A 26968-nucleotide genomic window follows, 5' to 3' on the forward strand; every position below is an offset into this window, starting at 1 on the left:
ATTCAGAGGAACCTCTCCCTCCTCCACAGAAGGCAGAAATCTTTTTAATTCAGCAAGGAGTTCTGGTTTCTTTCCCTTAGAGATAGAGCGCCTCCTTCTCACACTTGAGTAGTATCCTCCCATAGAGAAGGTAGAAAAGTGTGATGCTAAGCATACTTACCCCTGCCCCATTCTGGACAGTTTGGTCCCAAGCAATTATTTTGGGTCGGTTGGCCAAAAAGTTTGCTTGGATTTTTTTCCATAAGGTCTAACAGAAAACCCTGAACAAAACATTTGGCCAACCCAATGAAAGCTATAGGACAGAAAGCTGAGAAACAATTAAAAAAAAAAAATGAGGGCAGGCGGTAAGGATAAATAAAGAAGGTGAAGAGGATAGTCTGTGGGGTGTGGGAAAATTTCATAGCTCAGAGGGTCTGGGAAGGTCTCAGTAGAGCCCAGAGGGCTCCAGAGCAGAGTTCTTGCCTGAAGGTCCTGCCGTATATCGTTGAGGGGTCTGTTGTGACTGCCCAGTCCCTGCTTGTTTGTGAGACCAGGAATATGGTTCAGGGGCACACAGGGGACCTCCCTCTCCAGCTAACACAGTGGCTCCACCCAGCCCCGGGCCGAGGCCAAGCCCCCGAGATAAGGAAGCCTTTCCTGGTATGCCGTGAGGGATGCGCAGGCTCCCTGGGGTGCAGCGCAGTCTGGTAGCTGGAAGACGACTTAGGCCCAGAAAGATGCCAGCCTGGGCGATGGGGGAGGAACTGGCCAGGGATGGCGGCAAGTGATTCCTGTACTCGGGCAGGCCGAACAGCTGCCTCTGCAGAGACTCTTTAAACTCCACCCTGGTGAACCCATCGCGGCCGCATGTGGGAGAGCCCGGGAAGGCAGCATGGCATGCGAGATGCTCCTCCTCCTCCTGGTTTTGTTTCTTCTGGCCCCAGCATGCCGCCGCCCCGGGGCATGCCGGCACACAGAGAGCACTCTTACCCACAGAGCCAGGTGGAAGCAACGGGCCAACTGAGCAGCAGCCTCCGTCCACCACTTCCAGCGCCAGCCGCCGCCTCCTGCAGCACTCACCACAGAGCGGGATACACGATGCCCCCGCCTATGGGTTCAGAGCAGGAGAAGGGCCTGACTTCCAGGACGAGGAGAGGGGGCCAGAAACCCCTAACCCAGGGCTGGAGCACCGTCTATCTGGTTTATACCGCTCGCACACAGCCCTGGGAAGTGAAGACCAGCTTGTGTTGTAGGGGGCATGGCTGGTGTGAATAGGGAGGTGGGGTGATGCTCCTCCCGGAGGGGAACACCAGTCCCTAGGACAGCACGCGGCAGAGGGACCTAAGGTTGCCGCCACGTTCCCGGGTCTGTGTGGGGCGTGATATAAATCCGCACCAGGATGGACACACGTGTATGATTTGCCTTGATTAACAGGTTTCCTATTCTTTTCCTGTTTGTCCATTTTGTTTCGTTTCTTTTCTCCTGTTTTCTGTACTCTTTTGTTTGTTTTGGCTCCCCCCGGGAATGCCTGTTCTCCTCTCCTCCCTGTCTGCATTCTTCCCTGCCACCCTCCCTGCCCTGTCCCCCGACCCTTGACCCCCACCCCCGCCATGAGCAGTGGCCGCATCCATTACACTGAGATGTATGAAATGCTGACTCTCATGTCACCGCCGCTAGGCCTCGGCAAGAGATGTCCCTCCAAGGTGGCATATAAGGTAGACCACTCCTTCCTTTGTTCTGGGCTAGTGACCAGCAGGAAATGGGATCCCGCTGTGGGGAGGTCAGAATGTGGGGGAGGAAGCTGGGCTGGGAACGGTGGGAGGAGGGAACCAAGGAGAAAAGAAATGATGCGATGCAAGGATCAGGGAGGTTCCTGGAAGGATGATACACAAGGTGGTTTGTAAGACTTTAAATGTGTTATTCTGTTTCTACAAGTGTGTGACTTCTTGTGAGTGGGTTACTAGAAAAGAAGTAAGTAGCATGTTTCCTTTAAGAGGAAGCAGAGTGGTGGCCTGCAGAATAGCATATTTGGGCAAGAAGGACAGCAGTCAGAGCTTATAAAAAGATCTTCCATCAGATAAACTAAGAAATAGGAAATATGCATAAATTCCACTAAACATGGTTCAAAAAGAAATTTTTAGGAGAGAGGAAAACTCTTAACAAATTTCTTCCTCCATGACATAGGAAGAACAGTGGTATGGTTCCTTCTAGGTATCAGGAAAAAAAAAAAAAGGAACACGACCTCCATCCCTTGATACATGATGAAGAATGCAGCTCCCTTCCCCCATTAGCCCAACTACCCATTTTTCCTGACAGTATCAAAGGAAAGGGTGATGATGGGCACAGGTTGCATTCAGCCTTAGGCCTGCCTTCTTGGCATGACCAAGATATGGATGGACTCCCCTCAGTCTGCTTAGAGCAGCATTGTACATTAGGAGTCACCAGCCATCAGGGTGCTCAGAGCCTCAAGGCCTGAACTTTTCCTCTGCATTCAGTACTGTGTGTACTCAGTCACTTAGTCATGTCCGACTCTTGCAACCCCATGAACTATAGCCCGCCAAGCTCCTCTGTCCGTGGGATTTTCCAGGCAAGAATACTGGAGTGGGTTGCCATTTCCTACTTCACATTCAGTAATAGTTACTGTTAATCCCCCATTGCTATTTAGACTGACTCAGAACTCTGGAGCTCTTTCATTCACCTAGCAGTATGCCCTAGCAATGGTGCCTGGAAGCGCCTAAAGCAGTGGAACTGCTGAGTTCCAGAGGTGGAACTCAGATAGAAACCGGAAACTGGCCTTACACTCTAAGATCCCATATTTGTGGCGTCACATTAGGCGAGATGTTTCGATGGAGTGTTAGAAACCCTGCCTTGGAAAGAGACACTTGACTTCCTGCTAGGCTGGTGGTTCTGCTGGAGGACCTTCTCCTGCTGCTCCCTCCAAGTTTAAAGCTCCAGAGAGCATCTCATTGGAACAGGAGGCATCTATTAGGGACCCTCATCCACCCCACTACATGGCTCCTCCTGTGCAGCTTAGGAGCCGACATCCTTTATTCTCATGATTCCATATCTAACAGGTGATGGACTATATGGCCCTGAGTTCTTTGAATTTCTGGGGTGAAGCTTGGGATGGGGGTACCAAGGGTTGCCGGAATCAGAGGAAAAATTCATTCCAAAAGCAAGATACTCTCTGGAAAGTGGATTTGGCCATTTCCGTTCGATCCCCTTCCTCCGGGTGAGGGGGACAAGGCCTGCCCACTCTGCTCCTGCCTCGGTCACCCTTCTCTCCTGTCTTCTCTGCTCTCCCCAGCCCTCTTCCCCTGGACCCTGTTTGCATTCTCTCACTTTTCCATTCTGCTCCATCTCATCCTTTGGATAAGCTGGACTTCTGCATGTTCAACCATGTGCTGGCAATTTAAAGACTCAAAAAGGGGGCATCAGGATGCATCTTTCAAGTCAGATAAGCAAAGTAAAATCTACCCCCCCATCACTGTCTTTTCACCTGAGTTTTTGGGGGTCTTCATGGGACAAGTGGGATTGTAGAACAGCCCTGAAGCAGGGAATGGAGCCACCTCCCTGAGCTGACTCCTTTCCCTGAGACATTGTTTTTAGGAATCCTGATTAAAGACATTCTTAGGACCCTGGAGGAGTCCTACAGAATGATGAGTCCCTCTTCCCTTGGAATTTGGCATCATTCCCTAGGGGAAAAAAAAAAAGAAAAAACAGCAGCCAATGAGCCTTCAGTGAGAAGCAGGGCAGGGACAGGACTGGGACAGGGGACGGGGGAATCCTTGCCCTTCTTTTTTGTCTCTGCATCTGACCTCTGCACTTTTCCTCCCTTGCTGCCAAGGTTTCTTTAGATATATGTTTTCTCCTGCTGTTTCTTTTCTCTTTTTCACACAGAGGTTGGTCTTGATGAACATGCCAGTGGCCGAGGACATGACCGTCCACTTCACTTCCACGCTGATGGCTCTAATCCGGACAGCTCTGGACATTAAAATCGCCAAAGGTCAGTAACCTTAGGAAGGAAGAAGATTCTGGAACAACTCACCTGGAGTGATGCAGGACAGAGATATTTGAACTTCATCCGACCATGAAGTAACCTGGAGATCAAGTAGTTTTCACCTCCCAGTTTTCACCTCTGAGATACAGTAACTGTTACTGTATTATTTAACTTTTGCCCTTTCCTCTTAATGAATGACTTGATATTCACGAAGGCTCCTTTGAGCTTTAAGAGTATGTGATCTTCGATGTCTGTACTATCTAAAATGTCTACTATCTACCATCTACCATCTAAAATGTCTGCTGCTAAGTTGCTTCAGTCGTGTCCGACTCTATGCGACCCCATAGATGGCAGCCCACCAGGCTCCTCCATCCCTGGGATTCTCCAGGCAAGAACACTGGAGTGGGTTGCCATTTCCTTCTCCAATGCATGAAAGTGAAGTCGCTCAGTCGTGTCCGACTCTTAGCAACCCCATGGACTGTAGCCTACCAGGCTCCTCCGTCCATGGGATTTTCCAGGCAAGAGTACTGGAGTGGGGTGCCATTGCCTTCTCCTCTAAAATGTCTAATAGTAGACATTTTAGTAATATTTGTTGAATGAACAAGTGAATTTCCTTTCTGTTTTTTGTTTTTTTTTTTTTACATGGTGTTTTTAACGTCTTGGAAGGCTTTTGTGATCAGTGCTATCCTTTAGTGATTTAGGAAAGAAGGGTTTGCTACTTCCAGAAGGGCCTCCAGTTTCCTGCTCTTACCTGATCCAAGTCCTTTTTAAAATTGGTTCACTCAGACTCTGGGGTTAGATCACTGGAAGAACTGATACACGTATAATGAGGCAGAGGAGGCGGGCTTGTGGTGCTCTGCATTTCCCCTTCTGATATACTGAGCAGCTGGGAGGCTCTGCAAATGAATGAGGAAGCTGATCTTGGTCCCCAGGGCCTCAGCTCTCTGTGGCGGGATATCCCTGAGTCACTGAAAACAGGATCCAGAATGCGTTCCGCTTCTTCAGCAGAAAGACCCAGGATTGCAAGATCCACAGTCACTAAGTGCCAAGATTTCCTCCAAGAATATGAGGCGCCATGCTGACTCAGCCTCTGTCCCATCTCCTCCCTCCATCCTTGTTATTTCTGTGTCTGTTCTGTTTTTGTTGTTAATAAATGTATCTTCCCCCAGGTGGTGCAGACAGGCAGCAGCTAGACTCAGAGCTCCAGAAGGAGACCCTGGCCATCTGGCCTCACCTGTCCCAGAAGATGCTGGATCTGCTCGTGCCCATGCCCAAAGGTGCGGGGTCTCCTGGCTCTCCTTGTCACTGTAGACCCAGAATGCCAAGACCACATCTTTGGGGGGAGTGCGGAGTGATCAAGGAGATAAGGAAAGGGTGCCCTTTTATTCTTAGGAAACAGAAATCCCTCACTTCTCAATTGTCATTAACTGAAAGCAGTTTCTTTTTGCTTATTGAAGTATAGTTGATTTATATTGTTAATTTCTGCTATATAGAAAAGTGATTCAGTTATACATATCTTCTTTTTTATATTCTTTTCCACCCCTGTGCTATACTAACCTTGTCATTTATCTATCGTGTATAGACAGACAATACTAACCCCAAACTCCCAACCTTCGCTCCCCTTTGGCAGCCACAGTCTGTACTGTGTTCATGGGTCTGCTTTGTTTTCATAGATAGGTTCACTTGTGCCATTTTTAGAATTCATATAAAGTGATATCATATGATATTTGTCTTTTGTTTTCTAATTTCACTTAAGTGTGATCATTTCTAGTTGTATCTGTGTTGCTGCAAATGACATTATTTCATTCTTTTTATGGCTCTGTAATATTCCCCTGTGTAAATGTACCATTCACTTTATCCATTTATCTGTGGATGGACATTTAGGTTATTTCCATGTCTTGGCTACTGTGAACAGTGCTGTTATGAACATAGGGGTGCATGTTTTATTTTTGAAGCATAGTTTTGTCTGGATATATGGTCGGGAGTGGGACTGTGGGATCATATGGTAGTTCTGTTGTCAGTTTTCTGAGAAAGCTCCATCCTGGGAAATAGTTTCTTAAGATAGGTCACTGTGGTTGTGGGTGAAACTTCTTGGGTGCACAGCTCTATCCTCCCACATAACACAGTTCAGCAAACCTTCAAGCGGTTGGGGAAAAGGTGCTGTTACTAAGAGATGGAAATCAAGACCGTTCCAGGGGGTAGGGGGGTAGTACTTACTAATGTGTTTCTTATCATTAGTAACATGGCCCTCCCTGGGTGGCCATGGCAGTCCCTTGAGGATAGCTCTGGGGGCCTGTTTACTCTGTGTCCTCAGTGCCTGGCACAGATGGAGCCCTCCATAAAGGTTGGATGGCTGGGTAGTGGAAGGGGCAAACCTGCTTCCCAGGCGTCCTCAACTCTCTCCCCATCTTCTCCTGTTTCCCTCCATGCCACACTGGTGTCCTCAGCCTCTGACCTGACTGTGGGCAAAATCTATGCAGCAATGATGATCATGGACTACTACAAACAGAGCAAGGTGAAGAAGCAGAGGCAGCAGCTGGAGGAACAGGTGAAGGTCAAGGACAGACTGTGCGGTGGGTGGGTGGACCCCTGAAGTGCAAGAAGCAGAGGCCAGGCCTTGCAGGGCCCAGGAACTGCCTAGGATCGGGGGATTAGAACCCCAGTGGGGCAGAGGTTCAGGCAGTCACACAGAGTACCAGTCATATTCCCGTTTTACTCAAGTCACTGGTATTTCCCCCATAGTCATTTGAGTTCCTTTTTCCTCCTTTCCACTTTTAACACAGAAAAATGCACCCATGTTCCAGCGCATGGAGCCCTCGTCTCTGCCTCAGGAGATCATTGCTAATGCCAAAGCCCTGCCTTATCTCCAGCAGGACCCCGTTCCAGGCCTGTGAGTATAACCGGAAAGCCCACAACTCCCCCGCTTGCATTGTCACTCGTGTCATCAGGCAGACCCACAGATTCATTGCCTACGAGTGCCCGAGAAGTAATACTAACTGAGATGAGTGGATGCACCCCTCTCTGAAACTGAGAAGGCAACATGTTGTATCTTTTTTTTTTTTTAAACTTCTTATGGCAGCTCTTTTAATATCTTTAAAATTTTTATTTTTTTACTTAGTTTTGGTTGAGCTGGGTGTTCATTGCTGTTGTCAGGCTGTCTCTAGTTGCAGCGCACGGGTTTCTCATCGAGGTGGCTTCTCTGGTTGCAGAGCATGGGCTCTAGGGAGCGTGGGCTCAGTTGCCCCACGACATGTAAAATCTTCCCTGACCAGGGATCAAACTCATGCATCGTCAGGTGGGTTCTTAACCACTGGACCAGCAGAGAAGTCCAACGTGTTGTATCTTACAATGGCTATTCAGCAGGGAGTAACACAAAAGCAGGCTGAGCACATATTGGTGCCGTGGCCAGCTCGAGAGATAGGGAGCCCTGTGAACACACAAAGGAAGAAGGGGCTGTGTTAGTATCACCACTTTACAGAGAAGAAACTGGTGGCTCAGAGAGATTCATTAAGTCATCCAAAGCCACATGGCTGGTAGGACGCTGAACTGGAATTTAAGTCCGTTATTTCCAAGCCCAGAGTCTTCCCTTTACACTGTGTTATCTGAAAAGAACCTTTTATCAGACAAAACATTTTTTTTTAATTTTCTATATTGAAAGCAGAAACAAAACGCTAATTAAGGAACGTACCAGTTCTTCTGAGTTGTAAGCCTTAGCCCCAGTGTGGCCATGAGTCATAAAGGATGTATTATTATATATACACCTCATTATAACACTGTCTCATCACACGCATGCAGTGAGTACTCAAAGGGCAAGAGTCCATCTTCCCAACATAAATGGCATTTTGTAGTTGGTTGTGCTAGTGGTAAAGAATCCACTTGCCAATGCAGGAAATGTAAAAGACATGGGTTCCATCCCTGGGTGGGGAAGATCCCCTGGAGGAGGGCATGGCAACCCACTCCAATATTTTTGCCTGGAGAATCCCATAGACAGAGGAGCCTGGAAGGCTACACACCACAGGGTCGCAGAGCTGGACACAGCTGAAGCGATTTAGTGTGCACGTGGTTAGTGAATTTTTTTTCCAGTCTAGCTTTTATGGAACCAGTAAACCACTAAATGTCATCACATCTTCAGTACTTATCAGAGGAGTGAAATCCCAGGCTTGGGAATGAGACCTCTGTCAGCACACCGTTTGGAACCTCTCAGACCATGAATTTCCTTCTCCCTGTGGTGTCGGAGATCTGTTTTTGAAAAGCAGTTTTCATAGGTCACAATCCACATTTGAAAGTGAAGAAAGATGACCAGGGCCGTTGGTCATTTTTACAAAAACGTAATGTGTTGAAGTAGCAGGTGTGGGTTCTCCTGTCTACAGAAAAGAAGTTCATGTTTCTCTCTGGTCTGTGCAGAAAGGTCAAGAGGTATGAATCGAGCACTAGTACTATCTTCTTGGAAGAGTTTATGGTGTTTTTCAAGGGTCTTTGGCTTAGAAACGGAGGAAACCATCCCTCATCTAGATCTGTTTTGCCACAATGATTTGCTGTGCAAACTATAACTCCCACCATTGGACCATCCCAGCCTGTCTCCAATATGTTTATTGATTCATTTATTCATTGATTTGACCAATATTTACTGAGAGTCAATGTAACCCAAAAACTGGTTTAGTCACTGGGGATTCAGTCAACATGATCAGTTTCCATGGACACAGTCCTTGAAATAGAAATTACAAGAGTGGTAACAGTTAAAATGTGTGTGTGGCGGGGGAGGGGCGTGGTGGGGGTGGGGCGGCTATTGTGATGCTGTGTAAAGGAAGCAGCGCATGTAGTTTGAGGATTTGAGGAAGCTTCCTGAGGAAGCAACATTTGAGTAAGACTCAGAAGCAAGCACTTCAAGAGATGAAATAAAAATCAGGTTAAGTTTAAGGAACCTAAAAAGTGTCATGATGGATGCTGCACAGAGAGGTCAGGGCAAGTGGCAGGTGACAGATTTGGCAGGGCTAGGAGACAGAAGTGAAGTTTAGTTTCATCCAAGGGTAATGGGGGACACAGTCATCAGAGTGACGTGATCAGGTTTCAGCTTTCCAAAGGTCATTCTTTAGTCTGGTGTGGGGTCAGTGGATTGGAAGGAGACAGTTTGAGAGATGGAACATCACCTAGTACATGGCTGCAATTGTGTGAATTATTAAAGACTGTGGCTTGGATTAATAGGAAATGGAGAGAGAGAGAGCCAGACTGGAGAGGTAATTCATACACAGAATGGGTCAGATTTGGTGACTGATTGGCTACATGGCATGCAGAAGGGGAAGGAATCAAAGATGACCTTTGGGTTTCTGGTTTGAGCTTTAGGCAGATGATGGCCCATCTCCTGAAATGGAGACATTCATGGAGCAGCGCTGGTGTTCCTCAAGCCCTGTAGGGTTCAAGCAGTGACTGCTCTGGGGGCAGCGTGGTGAACATGACTGTGCTCCTCTCTCACTGAGTTTACACCTGGTAGAAAAACAGACATGAAACAGAATTATCAGAAAGAAAAAAAAAACTTGTCATTTCTGATGATTTAATCACAATCCTAGTAAGTAGGAGGATGGAAAAAAATGCATTATGATCTGAGTGCATGTGGGAGAAGGCTCTGACCAGTTTATCAGATAAGACTTCCTCAAGGAAGTGACTTCTAAGAAAAATATTGAAGGATAAATTAAAAAACGGCTTGCAAGGGACTGGGTGTTTGAGAAGCATGCTGTATGCTGAGAACAGCCTTTCTTAAAGTCCTGAGGCAGAAAAGGAGTCTGACACATTCAAGCAAATGTGGTTGAGAGAGCCCAGCATGTTGGACTTCAGGGAATAAGGGAAAGTTATGCAAGAGGAGAAGGCAATGGCACCCCATTCCAGTACTCTTGCCTGGAAAATCCCATGGACGGAGGAGCCTGGTAGGCTGCAGTCCATGGGGTCGCTAAGAGTCTGACACGACTGAGCGACTTCCCTTTCACTTTTCACTTTCATGCATTGGAGAAGGAAATGGCAACCCACTCCAGTGTTTTTGCCTGGAGAATCCCAGGGACAAGGGAGCCTGGTGGGCTGCCATCTATGGGGTCACACACAGTCTGACACAACTGAAGCGACTTAGCAGCAGCATGCAAGAGGAGGGGCTTCCCTTGTGGCTCAATTGGTAAAGAATCTACCTGCCATTGAAACATGTATATTACCATATGTGAAATAGACCACCAGTCCAAGTTTGATGCATGAAACAGGGCACTCAAAGTCAGTGCGCTGACCCAGCCCAGAGGGATGGGATGGGGAGGGAGGTGGGAGTGGGGTTCGGGATGGGGGACACATGTACAACCCGTGGCTGATTCATGTCAATGTATGGCAAAAACCACCACAATATTCTGAAGTAATTAGCCTCCAATTAAATAAATTTTAAAATAAAAGGAACCATTCAAACAGAATGAAAAAAAAAAAGAATCCTCCTGCAGTACAGGAGACCCAGGTTCGATTCCTGGGTCAGGAAGATCCCCTGGAGAAGGAAATGGCAACCCACTCCAGTATTCTTGCCTGGAGAATCCCATGGACTGAGAAGCCTGCCAAGGCTACACAACTGAGCGACTAAACCATGCAAGAGGAGGATGGTCAGGCCTCTGGACTCTTCCCTAACAACACTGAGGAGCTGGACAAGGTTTTTAAAGTAAGCAGTCACTCAGTGTTCAGATTAGTCAAGTCTAGAATGTTGTTCAATGATTTTAAGGGTCCTCTCTACCCATTGGGGACCCTGCAGTTACTCATTTTCTGTAGGACAGAAAGGGGCCCATTTCCTGTAGAGCTGTGCTCATCTGTTCCCTGTGTTTCTCAAGCCAAGGCCCGAGGAGGAGGATTGACATTTCAACAGTTGTTTCAATAGCAGATGGCTCTCTAGCAGTTGTGAAAATTCAGGAGAAGCCCTCACCAGCAGCAAGGGGACAGGTCAGGTGAAAAACCTGCTCTTCAAATCTTCCCCTGTGCTCCCAGTCTAATGAATTACTTCTAAGTAATTGCAGTCCTTGCTCAGGCCTCAGATTTTCCAGTGGGTTCAAGAGTCATATAGCAACAGACCCTGCAGCAGCTCTTCCCATCTCATCTCTCCCTCCTGACCCCACTGCGAGCTGCTGCCGCATCACTGACTGTGTCCCTCTTCTCGAGATGAGGAAGCTCAGGCTGCGTGCTTGCTTAGGGCAAAGGGGGTTCGTAGCAGTGAATGGAGGCAGCAGCAGTGGCCATATTCTCAGGACAGGTTCTAGGCTGCCTCTTTTTTTTTTCCCTAACTAGCTGGGTGGATCTTATTGGCTGACAGTGTCTGCAGGTACCAAACGGTGGTTTACTCATAGGCACACGGCAAAAGGTCTCTGCACTTTTCATTCGGAGGCCCCTAAACACCTGGCCAACTTTGTCCTGGTCCTTTTACCTCATCACCGCCAAAGCATCCTCCTACATAGCCATCGACCCAGATGTCGTCACCTCTTCAGCATCGCCTCCGACATCATTCGACACAGTATCTGGTATAGAGCAGTCCTTCAGTAAATGTTCATGGCATTCAGTTGTTTCATTTGGCCATGGATGTTGGCACAATAGAACCATACTCTTACTGAGAGTGGAGGAAATTTCTTAAAAGACCGTGACTGCTTAATATTTAAACAAACTGTTCACTGTTTAAACTATGGCATTTTTCCGCCGAATGGAGAAGCTGAGCAGAAACGGGTTTACAATCTAGCATTGGTCTTCCATATGGCTGAGTGTGACAAATGATGTCATTTGTCACAGATATGCCAGTCGCCAGCAAAATGATGAATCATTCCAAATGCAGGTTGAAAACAGTGGTTGCTCTTTTCCAGTGTTCCGTGCCCCCGCCCCTGCCCCCCCAAGGCTAGCCACCTATAAGTTGACAGGCTTACAACCTAGCCAAGGCTAAAGGGTATTGCCTTTGCTGGAAAGAAAGTCTTGTCTGGGTGGGAATTAGTAACGGCAGTCATGTCATGACTGTTTCTCTCTCATGCACACATTACCTCTGAACGTGGCATTGCTTTGCAGGAGTGGCCGGAGTGCATACCCTTCGATGAGTCCACTCTCCCCGCAGGAAATATTCCAGTTAGCCTGTATGGACCCAGCTGATGATGGACAGTTCCAGGAACAACAATCTCTGGTGAATGAATTCAAAAATTACTTCCTTGGTTTCCTAATCCCTCCCACTCTTTTTTTTTTTTCCACGTTCTATTCCATAACCATGATCCATCAGAAAAAAAAAAAGAAACACCTTTCTGATAGTCCAACCAATTACCCTGGGAGTTTCCTGCCATCTCCACTTTCCTGGATGAGTTTCTCATGTTCTCTGACAAATGCTCCCTCTTCAGGTTTTAAAACCCCAGAGGGCCCTTACCTGCTGCAGGAACTTATAATGCTTCAGGCCAAGCTCTCTTAGTTTGTGTCCCTGGGCTTCACATGGAGAAACAGAAGTAACAAATGAAATCTTGCCTTTGATTGGGAGCCTTAGGATGAGTCATCATAAGAATGACTGGCACCAACCAGGCAGAGTCATGTGGCCTAGGAATGCCACCTGCCTCCTGGAGAACTCGGGGGTGGTCTGTACCAGTGACTAGCTGTCTGCTGGGAGATACAGGAGAATCTCATGCCTCTGCTCTGTGTGGGTTCAGAAAAATTGGCCCTTGTGGTCACAATTCTACAAGATCAAATACATTCAAAGAGGTCTCTAAGATCACGCTCGTGAACCTAAAGATTTTCATCAGCAGAAATGGGCAAAATTTATAAGAACTCTATTGAAGAGAGTTTAAACTTAGAGATAAGAGAGCAGATGGAATTTTGGATTTTACTAATACAAAGCTAAAATAGGATTCCCAGAGATGACAGACTTGACTATTATTAGTTCAGAAGCCGTGAGGTCAAGTTCCCTCTGGAGCTTTGAATTAAAGCCCAGGTGTTGATTGGTCTGGAGAGAAAAAGGGGTGAGACCTGACCTCTGCAACAATCTATATAGACAGTTTGTTTTAAGTGAGTGCCATGTCACGTAGATTCTGATGCACCTGTGTTCTTCTCACCCCTTCTCATCCCTGTGTTCTTCTGACCCCTCCCAGGGTATGCATACCCCAGAGCTTCGTGAATGGATGTGTGGGTGGAATGTGGGTATGGCCTGCTTGTGGGTGGTATGTCTGATGGGATGGGTACCCTTCAGAAGGGAAGAGATACTTCAGTAGCACCAGCAAATGAGTGATTCCATTTCCTGGGACTGAGGAAACCTGGAATTATGGATGGCTGTACTGGGGAGACCACCAGACCAGAGCCTCCCCTCCCCTCACTGTGTGAGTGGCAGCCTGAAAGTGTTATTGGTAAGGTAGGTAAAAATACCTGGAGTCATTCCCTGCCTTCCTCTCTGAGGAAATTAGCACCAAGGCCCTGGCCTAATTGGTACAGACAGTTTAAAGGGACCTCTCATCATTTTATGGCTTGCCTGCTAAGAAAAATCTCAATCATGTGTTCTTTCTTTCACAGGGAGACTTTATTGCATCATCCTCCCTGCAGGCTCCCCAGGGCTGAGCTGTAGTGCCAGCACTTTCTGGATCTGTGTTCATCTCGTTGTCAGTCCTAGTGTCTGTAGTCCAGTTCAGGTGTCAGCCCGTGCTACACACTCACCACTGTGTGCTCCTGCTCCATGTCCTGGGGCATGGCTGTGATCTGTGTGTGTCTTGCACCACCTCTGACACCCATAGAGCGCAGTATCGTTACCACACAGACCGCAGCATTATCACATGTTTCAGGTGGGACGTGCGTACTATATAAAGCACACACTGCAAGCACCATAACTCAAGTGCACATATCCTGTCCCGTGAAGGCAGTGCTTCCCATTCACACCAGGGACCCCTCGGCCAAACGGTCATGGAGGCCAAGGGGGTGTCTTAGACACCCTTACCTTTAACATTACCCTACTCATACACCCATGCCTTCAGGGTGTCATTTCCTAAATATAAAATGCTCTTTTTCTGGTATAATCTCCAGATGTCCAAAATATTCCTAGCTCTCTTTGTTGGGTAGCCAGGATAAACATTTTTAAAGCAGCTCTACTCTTTATGCAGTGATACTAGCTGTCTATATAGAGCATGTACATTTGCCAAACTAACATTCCTTAACCAGGAAAATTAAATGATTTGGGCAGGAATCTAGAGATTTCCAATCCAACTTCTTAAGGCTCTCAAATGCTCTCATAGTCCAGTATAATAGCTACTGCCCACATGTGGTAACTGAACACTTACAATGTGATTAGTCTAAACTGAGATATGTCATAAGTGTAAAAATACACACCATGTCAAAGGCTTGGTGCCAAAAAATGTAAAATACCTTATTTTTATATTGATTATATGTTGCCGTGAGAATATCTGTATATATTGGGTTAAACAAAATCTATTGTTTCATATTTATTTTTGCTTTTTAAAATGTAATTACTAGGAAATTTTAAATTACATAAGTGGTTTGCAGTATATTTCTATTGGACTGCACCAGTCTAGAGCATTCTTGAAAGATGGCTACCCACACCCTTTTTTGGTTTTAATCATAAGAAAGCTCTTAAAAGCATGTCTTAAGATTTCATAAATTGGTGACTTTCCTTAAAACACTGCTTTCTAGTTAATTGACAGATTCTTCAGATTAAAAGAATAAACCCAACACTAGCAATTTACAGAAAGTAAATTTCATAAAGTGGTAAGATCTGATGCATTGTTTAGTAATAATTAAGATGGTCCTTAACTAGAAAAGGTGATCTTTACCCCTGAATCCTAGTTAGAAGTTTCTATTTTGGGACATCTGGTATACCACACATGTGCACATAGAAACACAAACCTATGTATGCCTACATCTGAGACCTTAGAGATGGATGTCTCTCTTCTGAAAGCCATTCTTCATATGGAGGAGGCAGAATCATCCACTGAAAGTGAGAAGCTATGGGATGGAACCAATTCCCACAAGCTTGGCTGTGTGTTTATTTCTAGGAGCCAGAGGTTAGTGAATTAAAAAGCGTGCAGCCCTCTAACCATGGCATCTACCTTCCTTCGGACACCCAGGAGCATGCGGGCTCTGGGAAGGCATCCTCTATGCCACGCCTGACTGTGGATCCCCAGGTAAAAGGCAACCACCACTGCTGTGTTCAGTGGCATCCTGGGCTATATTGAATTGGTGGGTTATGAAAACACATCTGACATCTTCAGCTGAGCCCTTGACTTGCTCCCACGCCTCTCTAAGAGCTGGATCATGGGCCTTCTCTATGGACCATGCTCCTCCACACTGTGTTTCCAATGACAGTCTAGCCACAACAGGCCAGGGCCTCTGGATGGGCTCCACATCCTCACGACGCCACTGGCTAGGCAAGAAATACTCTCCAGGATGTTCCCCATGGGTTTTCCCTTCCTCTTCTCTGTTCCTGCTCTTCTAGCACATATGCGGTTACTTACGCACACAGCTCTGTGTCAGGACTGTCTGTCCTAACCAGCACAGACCACACCTCATTCCTTTGTCTGTTTTCCTGGCTTCTTTTTTTCTGTCTGTCTGTCCTGCATCAAAGTTTTGACAGCGACAAGAAATTTTTGTGGATCTGTTTTAATATCTGTGGCAAATCAGACTGCCCGAGTTGAATGTGGAGCTGGGGTGGGACTGATGGAGAGAGCAATGCATTCTCAGGAGCCTTGCGGTGTCTATTCAGTTACCAGCTCTCCTAAGCTCTAGCACTGTAGCTTCTAGCAGATTCTCTGAGGAGGGCAAGATACAAAAAGGCAAAGCCATGCCTCTTGCATCATGGAGACTTTCTGACAGTAGCCCTCACTTATTTCAAAGCAGCTCAAGGTTCACGGCAGGTCCTGGCTGGGTCCCTGGGGTAGATGGCTCTGGGCAGCTCGCAGAGGACGCTTAGCTCCCTGCTCCCCTGAGCATGACAAGGAGCCCTGCAACAGCCTGGTGACCATGTTAACGTAAAGATGCTTTCCGGAACAGCCTCCTCCAGCATAAGCTCTGAACAAGAGGGGGTCGTGGGAGGTGACAGTTGGCAATCTTCAACCATCTCAGTCTTCTATCTTCCTTACTTTTAGACTATTTCAGTAATTAATCCATACCTTGTGTTCCTGGGCGGGGCGGGGGCTCATGTTTCCAGGTGGTGACAGACCCCAGCTCCATGAGACGTTCATTTTCCACCATTCGCGATAAGCGTTCAAATTCCTCGTGGCTGGAGGAATTCTCCATGGAGCGAAGCAGCGAAAACACCTACAAGTCGCGGCGCCGGAGTTACCACTCCTCCCTGAGGCTGTCAGCCCACCGTCTGAACTCAGACTCAGGTGAGAAGGTCTTCACTCTCTGCGGTGCTCCTGCTCTCGAAGGGCTGATCCTGATGAGAACTGAAAAATCATGGCAACAGAATCCAGACAAAAGACAGGGTTATAGGAGTGAAGGAAGAATGCTTCTTAATAAAAGGGCTTCTCTATCTGACTCACATCATGAAACACAGCAACAAAACTCTCCCTAGTCATCACAAAGGCTAATGAGATTTCTTTCTGCCAGACCAGGCTGTAGAAATCATGAAAGTGGAGGTTTCTCAAGGAGCTTCTACAAACCACTCCTCTGCCTTAGGGATGTATTAGAGAACCCTGGCAGGCTCTGGGTTTCACCCACCAACTCCATTTCAACCCGGACAATGCTACCTGGAATCGGTTTATGTATTTGAGTTTTGTTTTGTGTCTTAAGGGAAGGGGTCATATTGATAAAAACAGAAAATCACTAGTTTGGTTCAAGCTGTTCTTCAGCCAAATAGCTATTCAAGCTGTTTCTTCATTTTACTAAACGAAGAAAGAAAGATAAAAAACCAATGACCTGCGTCATATCAGAGGGCAGGTAAGTGGCAGAAAAGGAGCGTGTATGCTCAGTCCCTCAGTCGTGTCTCAATCTTTTCGACCCCATGGACTGTAACCTGCCAGACTCTTCTGTGCATAGGATTTCTCAGGCAAGAATACTGGGTGGGGGGGGGGGGGTTGCCATTTTCTCCTCCCGGGGATCTTCCTGAGTAGAAGTGAAATCCTTTGACTTCAGTCTCAGGACATTATAGTAACTATCCATTATTTCATTCATAGCAGCTTCTTAATTCCCTTCCCCTAATGCCATTTTCCCCCTAAAAAGTTTAGAGGATTCTTGGGCCACACTGCTGGCAAAGATTCTACCTTAATTATATCTAGCACAAACAGAAGCAAAAGAGAACAGTTGCATCCTTGGATTTGTAAGTCTTTCCAGTGACAACTTGCACACTTACCTCTTCACAAAAAGTTAATTTTCCAGCCTTTTCTGCCTCCCTTTCAGATCACCTGTTGACATGCCTGAAGAAGTCAGGGTCCTTGAGAGGCTCGGTCCCAGACTGTAAGAATTGTTCAGCAGCCAGGATGGGTAGAGTTATGATTCACTGCTTTTTCATCTCTCATAGGCCACAAGTCCGACACCCACCGCTCGGGGGGCAGAGAGCGGGGACGATCGAAAGAGCGAAAGCATCTTCTCTCTCCTGACGTCTCCCGCTGCAACTCCGAGGAGCGAGGGACCCAGGCCGACTGGGAGTCCCCAGAGCGCCGTCAGTCCCGGTCTCCCAGTGAAGGCAGGTCACAGACCCCCAACAGACAGGTGAGCATGGAGAGGAAGCCAAGCCTCTGCAGGAAGACAGGGAAGGGCGGGCTTTTAACACTGGATGCAAAACATGTGCATCCAGCACTCACACAGACCTCACCTTCACAGGAAACGATATCCATTGTGCACAGAGATTAGCTACTTAATGCTTATGTATTCAGAAATGATATAAATTCACAGAAAATCAGAGAGTACCCCAAGAAAGACAGTGGTGTGTAGGGGTCAGTCTGACTGGGTCCTCAGAAATCAGAGTTACAAAGCCACAACAAGTAAGTTCATAAATATCTCAGGCAGATTTCAGAGGAAAGGAACATTTTTTAAGGCAAAAAAAATGTCTTTGGCTAATTGCATGATCCTTAGTATTGGTTGGAATGGTGATTCCTCTCTCAACACAGGATACAAAAGATCAATCCAATTTCATTTATCTAGCTTCCAGCTATCCCAAGAGGAAGACCATCTCTTCTTCTGCCCTGTTCCTGAAACAAAGCCCAGTCTAAGAAATAGCTACCAGAGCTGTGTGAAAACATTCCCTGGCCCTGTTTTCCTCCTCACTGCCGTCCCTGGCTCCCTGCCTTACCTCACTCCAAGGCTGTCAGAGGCCTGATGGCAGACCCACTCAGTGGCAATGGGGAAGAGAAAGGGCTTCCATAGACAGCTTTTAGAGGCTGTTGAGAAGGGTACTTCTAGAGCAGTGCTGGTGAGTTTCAGTGCAGAATGGAATCACCTGGGCTTGTTATAACTGCACATTCCTGAGACCTTCTGCTTCAGCAGTGACACCCACCAGAAAGGAGAACCCAGAAATCTGCACTTGGAACGACCCAAGGATCTCCCAGAAGATCTCGAGCGGATGGTTCCTAGGTCACACACACCTTGAGAAATGCCTCCCTGGAGGTCCGTTTACCATCTCAGGGACCTTGGGGACTAGGTGAGCAAGTCAAGTCAGGCCTGAACCAGAAGATGAATAGCTGGGTGTACAAGCCAAGCTAACATCAGCACACCAATGAAAACACAGATGCAGAAGGAGAAGATGAGGGAAGGTATTTGCCATGCCCTGAGACCCAATTCCCAAGAACTTACCCCAGACCGAGTAACTCTAGGGCACTCATTCACCTTCCATGGAGTTGTCTTTCCTAAAACTTCAAGATTTTCTTTTAGTGTGCCACGTGATACAGCTTTCTGAATCTTTGCTACTCAATGCGTTTATTCCATGGAACAAACATCTGAGAGCTCGTTATTAGTAGAAATGAAGGAGCTCAGGCCCCAGCCAGACCTTCTGATGCCAGAGAGGCACATGTGCTTATTGCTCAGTTGTGTGTCTTTGCGACCCCATGGACCATAGCCCGCCAGGCTCTTCTGTCCATGGGATTCTCCAGGCAAGAATACTGGAGTGGGTTGCCATTTCCTCCTCCAGGGGATCTTCCAAACCCAGGGATTGAACCTGTGTCTCCTTCATTGCAGGCAGATTCTTTACCCGCTGAGCCATTAGGGAAGCACAGAGATGTGTAAGCATAATGAAAGTTGACGCGCCCAGTAGTACTGGCTTCTCAGTCTCCTTTCATCTCTGCATCCCTGAGTGGCTGTGACTGGTATTGCTTGGCCAAAAAGTTCGTTCGGGTGTTCTGTTACATTGTACTGAAAACCCTGGACGACCTTCTTGGCCAACCCAATGACGGGGGAGGGGGGGGGCGCGGTTCCAGTGGCTCTCGGTAGGAGGGGTTAGAGAGCTTAACCAGGTCCCAAGTAGGGAGGATGCCAAACCCAGGCTAACATGCCATGTTTCTCCTGCCACACAGGGCACGGGGTCCCTGAGTGAGAGCTCCATCCCCTCCGTCTCCGACTCCAGCACCCCACGACGAAGTCGGCGGCAGCTCCCACCGGTCCCTCCCAAGCCTCGGCCCCTCCTTTCCTACAGTTCTCTGATCAGACACGCTGGGAGCATCTCCCCACCAGCTGATGGGAGCGAGGGTGGCTCCCCACTGACCTCCCAAGCTCTGGAGAGCAACGACGCCGGCCTGCCCGAGTCTTCCAACCCCCGGCAGGGCCACCCCTCCCCACAGCGCTACATCTCCGAGCCCTACCTGGCCCTGCACGAAGACTCCCACGCCTCGGACTGCGGCGAGGAGGAGACGCTCACCTTTGAAGCAGCCGTGGCCACCAGCCTGGGCCGGTCCAACACCATCGGCTCGGCCCCGCCCCTGCGGCACAGCTGGCAGATGCCCAATGGGCACTATCGGCGGCGGAGGCGCGGGGGTCCTGGACCGGGCATGACGTGCGGAGCTGTCAGCGACCTCCTGAGTGACACGGAAGAAGACGACAAGTGCTAGAGGCTGCTCCCCCCTCCGATGCATGCTCTTCTCTCAAACGGAGAAAAACCAAGACCCGAATTGGGAAGCCAGTGCGGCCCGGGGGGGAGGAAGAGGGAGGAAGGAGCTGGAAGGACACCGCACAGTTATCAGAGGAGAGGAAGGGAAGGACAGAAGGCAAACCACTCAAACCCACCAAATCGCTCTATTTCCCTGTGCAAGATGGGCACTGCCATAGTTCTGCCTCTTTGCTGGGGAAAGAAAACACAAGAACGACGGAGGGTTGTTCCCAGGGGAGAAGGGACACAGGATGGCTTTGCCTCCCCTTGCCCCCTTCCCAGTTTTATGCAGCCGTTGGGGGGAAATCGAGCCGGCCTGTGTCTGTGCCCATTGCCCCGAGAAGCCTGGGAGACGTTCTGGCTCTTCACCGGGGGAGTCGTGGAGACCCCGGGAGAGGAATCGCCTCCCTCACCAGCTCCTCCTCCTCAGCCAGCACCACGGCCACCAGGGCCACTGCGACACCATCTCACGCGTTTCCCTGTGGCTTGCTTCCCCGCAAGGAGCATAGGCTAAGTTCAGGAGCATCGGATGTCAAGGGCGGGAGGCAGAGAGGGAGGAGAGCAGCAAAGGGGAAGGGGTCGGGTTGCCGTGGTGGCAGCAGCAAGGGCTGGTCTGAATGAGCCAAGCCATAGTCTGGCAGCCCTCACTGTAGAGGCAGTGGTGGAGACGCGGAGAGCTGGGGTGCTGGTCGCTACAGTCCTGTCTGAGCCTGTCACCCGCTCAGGAGGTGCTGTGTTCATTAGGATAGGCTAAGAGGCCCCCCCTAGTCCAGAGAGGTGCCTGAGGCGCTCTGGTGAGGGTGATAGTCTCAGAGTATGTGACAATCGGTGTGGCCAGGACACCAGATGATGTGAACAGAGTTCAGCCTTAGCGCTGGTGCCCCATGCCACAACAGGCTTCAGCCTGGGAGATGCCAGCCACGGGGGAGCCCTGTGGCGGGGGCACTTCAGGGACTCAGCAAGAGTCAGTTTCCAACCAGTATGGAGGTAATTTGGTACGTGGAGCGGGGCGGCACCGTCTCGCACGTACTGGCTGAGTGTCAGCCCAGACTTTGGTCCACGAGCCAGGCCCATTGCTGTGCCAGGGGCCTGGCCACCCCCCAAGAGGGTTGCACACACCTATACAAGGTGGGCTACACCTCACCTGCTAGGGGCTTCCGTAGAGATGAGAAAGGCCGAAACCAGAGACGCTTCGATGAATCTGAGTTTACTGAAGCGTTCCTGTGAGGGAGGGACCCTCGGACGGGCAGCTTCTGCAGCTGGTGTGTGATTGAGGATCAGTCTGTCAGGATTCTTTAAGGTGATGAGAAAATATACCTCAGCTTAGACCTGGGCTGCTGCTTCTAGCACAGCAGGCTCCGGTGGGGCCTCAGAATACAAAGTGATAGGCGTGGAGCCCCAGTGGCCCTGAATACTCCCCTGGGCGTGACCCCTTCCCGGAGTAGGAGCTGAGCAGAAGACAACCTCAGGACCTTGTTCCTAACCCCCCAAACTCAGAAGCATTGAGAAAGAGAGTCCTTTCTAGGCCGATCAGTGCTCCTTTCACTGTATCAATGACCCATTCGGGGACCATCCCTTCACCCCCCTCTCCAGTTCCCCAGCACCATCACCATGAGGTGGAAGGATTTCCTGGAGGCGGGGTACCAGGCAGGGCCCTCCTCTTCCAGCCAGGAGCGGATGGAGCCTGCCTCCTGGGGCTCTCCCTGGGGAGATTCAGAGGCTCCCTGGCTGAGATTATAGCAGATAAATACTCTCTATCCTCCTCCAGCCCTGGCAGACTTCACCTCTTAGGTAGAGCAGTCAGTGGCTGTTATTTTTCTTATGAAATTGGGGCTTTTTTTTTTTTTGCTTTGCTTTGTTTTGTTGTTGAAATAGAAAGAAGGTGTCATTGTATCAGCTCTGAAAAGCCAGATTCAACGCTGTGGCTGCAAAATCATTTGTGATGGCCCTGCCTTCTGCCCTAGACAGGGATGGCTCTTCCTGGCCACAGTCAGCCCACAACCAAAGTAGTCCCCTGCAGGAGACCAGTGAGGCAGACACATAGGCCGCCGGCTCTGAAGCACTGTTTCCTCTTTCCTCTCTGGCTCAGCACACCCGTGTGCCCCGGGGGTCATTGGGATTGGGACCGTGTAGCACCCAGACCCTAAGAGGCAGAGTTGTGACCTGAGACTCAAGACGTGGGGCCTTGTGCTGTCTTAAAGGTTTCCTCCGCTCGGTGTCATTTCCTGCCCAAGTGCTGCTATTATGGGCTGCTTTGCACAAAACTGCTTGCTTCCACCTTGGCAATGCAGCTTTCCCAGTGAGCCTGTCGCTCTGTGTTTTGAGAAAGGGCGTTGAAATGACCCCTATACCATGGCGACAGGAGACATGGAGGCTGGCAAAATTACCAGAAGTGGGATTTGCCTGCACACGGCATTACAGACACTCAGTGTGCTATGCCAGGAAGCCTTCCTGGACGCCTGAACTCCTTCAACTCACATCCACAAGAGCACCTGGTCCCAGAGAGGGGGATATCATGCACCATAGATGCAGGTCCCTGGCCAGCCCCGTGGGCTTTTTGTTTTTGTTTTTTTTGGTACACATGAACTTACCAACTCATCTCTTATTCCACTTCCCCTGACCGAGAAATCAGGTTCCTTGTCCTTTAGCCTGCATTTGCCCTTCTATTAAGACCAGAAAATAAAAGGCAATTTTCTGTTAAGTCACGGAACACATTAGCATAATCTTATAACGGTTTCCTTCCACCTCTGAATAAATATGAACCCAAACCTTGCCTGTCACAGCCAACCAGGAGATCCATTCCTTGGTAGCAGATTCTGCCTCTTTCCCTTGGGAAGAGGCCCCCTTTGAATCACAAAACCTCTGCTTCTCTTTGCATTAAAAAGTATGGCAGCATCTTGAAAAATTCCAGGTGGACCACCACCTTGCTTGAGGCACACAGCATGATCAAGCTTAGCTCTGTAGGTCCCCTCAGAAGAGTCTTTGGCTACGTGTCCAGTTTCCTTTGCTAATATGAGTCTTTAGGATCCCCTCAAAATAAGAAGGTAGGCGATGGGGAAAGGAAAGGGGGAAAAAAAGGAAAGAGAAGGAAAAGAAACCAAGGCAGAGAGAGATTCTAACTAGCTTGGTATATAGATACTCCTCTCTTCACTTAAGGCTCCAGACAGACTTCTGATGGGAAATTCTTCTCTCTTTATAGATATACTTGTCCCTCTGTCAATCTCAGTCACTGAGGGGCCCAAGTGCCAGCAGACCTTCAGACAAGGGGGTAGAGCTCTAGGCCAAGGTGCCCTGTGAGCTGGGATCAGGATAGAATTGCCTACACTGTGAAGGGACGGTACCCTTGAGGGTCCCCCATGCTCAACGTGAACCGTGAACATAGCTGCCCAATGTGGGGCTGTGTCCTCTTCTAGCTGAGGGATCTGTTTCTATTCTGGGGTTTGCTTCTCCCCATTCAGCATTCCTATGAGGTTCTGAGATCCCTGATACCACCAGTTCTCTGAAGCCGAACTCCAGATCTTCTGGTTTTGCCTTCCCTTGACACAGGGATCACAAGAAGACCCCATGTTCCACCACCTCGCCGGCACGCATCCTCCATACCCATCCTCTTTAGCATGGGCTTTGTGATGATCTTGGATGTCCTCCCAGCGGAGCCCTCATCTGGCCACATATTAGCAATGACACAGCTCCTGAGAAGGTTTTGTGTTCATGTCAGACTCTCTGCGACCCCATGAACTATAGCCCACCAGGCTCCTCTGTCCGTGGAATTCTCTAGGCAGGAAAACTGGAGTGGGTAGCCATTCCCTTCTCCAGGGGATCATGTTAAGTCCATCCAGTCCAAGCTTATCTGCTGGGCTCTCTGCCCTTTCGGGCATGCCTGAATCTCATGAAATACAGTCAGGGACTCACCTGGTGATTATTCATGAGATGATCGGAAACAGTATAAGCTGTAGAACTGCTGCTGGTGTGTATAAAATGTCCACATACTCGAACGCCCATTGCAGGAAAATGAGGTCTCTCCTGGAATAATGAAACAAAATTGAATAATCTGATGTTTTAAGAAAGTTTGCAATTTCTTTTTTTTACTACATCCTTATTTCTAAAGCCTGCTCTGGATGTCTCATTTTTGGACAGAATATTTCTTTAGTGGGTCATGCCAGGGATAAATTGAGAAATTCTTTAATTTCTTACCTCATCTTTTAAGGTTGTATTGGAAAAGGGCGTATGTATCACAGGAGGGGAGCAGAAAGTCACCTATTTTGCAGGGACTTTATGAGACCTGAAGATTAAGGAACTTTTGCTGCTATTCTTACCAGTTTCATGTCTGTTAATGTTTTGTGATCCTCAAAGGCCCAATGCCAGTGTATGCAAAAAATCAGGGTGAGGAGAGACATGTCCATGCCTTGGGCTAGATTGTTCTTCACTTGCTTCTCATCTATCCTGTCCATATTTCTCTCCTGAATTCCAGAACACCAAGCACTGTTCTGGAGTTTCAGAAGGGGACTTTATGCTGTCAGAAAGGAGGACAATGTGGGCCCCCTGCAAGTGGACAGTCAGGGCATGATGGTTTAACTCCAGCCATCCAGAAGGAGTCAGGTCCAGATTTGGATAACTATATATCCACACTAGAGGCTCTTATTTTAACAAAAGCCAAACGAGATTAACTCAGGAGTTATGACCCAACCTTTCCACGAGGCGATCAGAGGAGATCCTACATGAATAAACACTGCCCCTGTCAGCCGTGTGGACATTTTGATTTTTGTTTTTTCCTCTCTCAACCACCCAGTACATCGTAGCCAGGTCTAATAACCCTACAGAGCAGCAGCCAATGGTTCTCTGCTGACTCCAGGGGCAGGCTCCCCTCCAGCCTGCCACGGTGATTGTCAGCTGCCCTGTGCTGCAGTTCACCTGATTAGAGAACACAGACATACCACTTGTGGGGTGGGGGGACAAAAGACTAGGAAAAGACAGATCCATCCTTGGTATCTGATGGCCGTCTTTTTCTTCTCTTGAGTCCGTTGTGCTTTGAGCCTCTGAAGCTTATGCATCTTAGATCGCTCCAAGCCAAAGAGAACAGATTCATAGATTCTCCCATCCTACCCAAGGGCCTGGAACGCTGCCCTTAAAATTCACACCAGTTAAGAAGCAGGAATGGAACTCAGATTAAAGTCTCATCACGTTGCTGGAGTGTCCCCAAACTGCCTATTTTTATAGTCTTGTTTCCTTCTATTCCCTCCCCACCCCATGCCAAAAACATGGCTAGTATCTTGACCTTCTAAATGCAAGAAGGGATTTTATAATAAGCTGTGCTATTATGTAAATTACTGAGTTTGAATTCTTATTTCTGGGGATTTGAAAGAGTTGAGTAGATCAGGTAAAAAGAGAAAAGGGGATTTGTGTTTATTTTAATTTGGATTTTGGTTTGGTTTGGTTAGTTGCATTTTTTGGTACAAGACCTACTCTAGAACAGCAGGGAGGGATAAGTATGTGCTCTGCAGTGTTTCTAAATTAACTTCTCTTTAGGAATTAATTTCTATCCAGTTTAATGATGTGATACTTAAGTCAAAAATCTGAGGTTACACAGTACCAAATCTAGCTTCTCTCTCTGGGTTCCTTTTTATCTTCTTTTTCCTTCTAAGTCAGCTTTTGTCTCTTGTTTCTTTTCCTTTTAGGGACTTAATATGTCATCTAGAATACTGAAAAACTATGAAAACATAGGGGAAGCCCAGGAAATAATAAAATGGATGTGGGATTTTTATAGGACATCTTTAATACAAAATTTATGTCTTTATGAAAAGATTTAAAAAAAACTTTTAAGGGCATAGTAATTTGGGAAATGAAAATTATTGGGAGTCAAAAATAATAAATGCTACCCCAGCCTTCTGTAGTAACTTATGCCTTCAGCATAAGTTTTCCCTTATTGGGAAAATTAAAGTACTAATGCTTGGCTAGTTCGTGGATGTGTCAAGTGTTTGGAAGTAAGTTAATAACTCAGCATTTTAATAAAGCACTTATTCTCTACAAATCACTTTAGAAAAGTCTTCACTCCCTATATTCCATTTAGTCTTGGCATTGCTCTAAGCATTTTTTTTTTAAAAGAAACTTTATGTTTAGTGAAACCTGAATCCAGGATTTGCTTTAATTTCACCCTCTATTTTTTCCCATCTTCCCCTTCCTCCTTTTTTTAGCTTTCTAATGACAACAGAAATCCAGACTTTCTTGTTTTTAATCCAGGAAGGCAGGTAGCTGAGTATTCATGCTCAGAGCTTCCCAGTGCCATCTTTGTGGACACTGAGCCAGTCTTAGGTCAGATGCTCACAACACGTAGGATCCTCCTGAGACACCTTCTCCTACTCAGCACTGGAAATCTGGAAGAAGCTTTCCCTATGTGTGTGTATGTTCTGCCAGTTTGTCAGAGATAAGAATGGATTGTTCTCTGTGTTCTAGACCAGATTCTAGAATGTATACCAGGCAGTACCACTTCCTTCTTGGTTCATTCAGAGGAGGACCCCCCAACCTGCAAGGGGACTAAGTCAAAGCTACCAAATTCAATTTTGACCTTCTCTGGTGACTCAGTTTTCTTTCCAATACTCTGATTTCTTCTAGCAATGGCCTGCATCACACCAAGAACCGCCACTCAAAGCAAGCCTATTAGATACCTTGATAAGGGATGAGCAGGAAAAAACACACTCCAAAACTTCAAAGTGCCATTAATCAACTTTTAAAAATAAAGGTAACAGGAAATGAGGGCTAAACAATGTAATCTAACTGCCAACTAAAGTCTACTGTAGTCTGGTCTTAGTTACATTTGATATGGAGCTATATAGTGTTAAGCAGATTCCAACAGATTTAGTAAAAACATAGGTATTGTATTTTAATGGCTACCAATGGAGATATATACTTAGCCTGCAGGCCAAACATCAATCAGTGTTTTTCTATCCTGGGGTTTTGTCACC

The 26968-nt window shown here is 47.7% G+C and overlaps 1 protein-coding gene and 1 long non-coding RNA gene across 3 annotated transcripts in view; one reads left to right on the forward strand and one right to left on the reverse strand.

Moving 5' to 3' along the window:
* Positions 1 to 20576, forward strand: part of CACNA1E (calcium voltage-gated channel subunit alpha1 E) — a 329827-nt gene extending 309251 nt beyond the window's left edge. Inside the window, exons 38-47 of the mRNA XM_055582870.1 lie at positions 1598 to 1694; positions 3880 to 3985; positions 5149 to 5256; positions 6427 to 6527; positions 6763 to 6869; positions 12029 to 12140; positions 14992 to 15120; positions 16143 to 16323; positions 17457 to 17647; positions 19444 to 20576. Coding sequence (XP_055438845.1) covers positions 1598 to 1694; positions 3880 to 3985; positions 5149 to 5256; positions 6427 to 6527; positions 6763 to 6869; positions 12029 to 12140; positions 14992 to 15120; positions 16143 to 16323; positions 17457 to 17647; positions 19444 to 19974 — 1663 coding nt within the window. The 3' untranslated portion in view covers positions 19975 to 20576. The remainder of the gene's footprint in view (positions 1 to 1597; positions 1695 to 3879; positions 3986 to 5148; positions 5257 to 6426; positions 6528 to 6762; positions 6870 to 12028; positions 12141 to 14991; positions 15121 to 16142; positions 16324 to 17456; positions 17648 to 19443) is intronic.
* The window catches only part of LOC129653312 (uncharacterized), a 184797-nt gene continuing 164708 nt past the window's right edge, over positions 6880 to 26968 (reverse strand). Inside the window, exons 4-9 of one of the 2 annotated variants that reach the window (XR_008715055.1) lie at positions 23922 to 24032; positions 17289 to 17673; positions 16105 to 16383; positions 12004 to 12137; positions 9294 to 9460; positions 6880 to 7406 (exon numbers count right to left, since the gene is read on the reverse strand). This is a non-coding gene — a long non-coding RNA (uncharacterized LOC129653312). The remainder of the gene's footprint in view (positions 7407 to 9293; positions 9461 to 12003; positions 12138 to 16104; positions 16384 to 17288; positions 17674 to 23921; positions 24033 to 26968) is intronic. The other variant, XR_008715056.1, reaches the window with a different exon arrangement.

Source organism: Bubalus kerabau, chromosome 5 (assembly GCF_029407905.1).
Source record: "Bubalus kerabau isolate K-KA32 ecotype Philippines breed swamp buffalo chromosome 5, PCC_UOA_SB_1v2, whole genome shotgun sequence".
Lineage (NCBI taxonomy): Eukaryota > Metazoa > Chordata > Mammalia > Artiodactyla > Bovidae > Bubalus > Bubalus kerabau.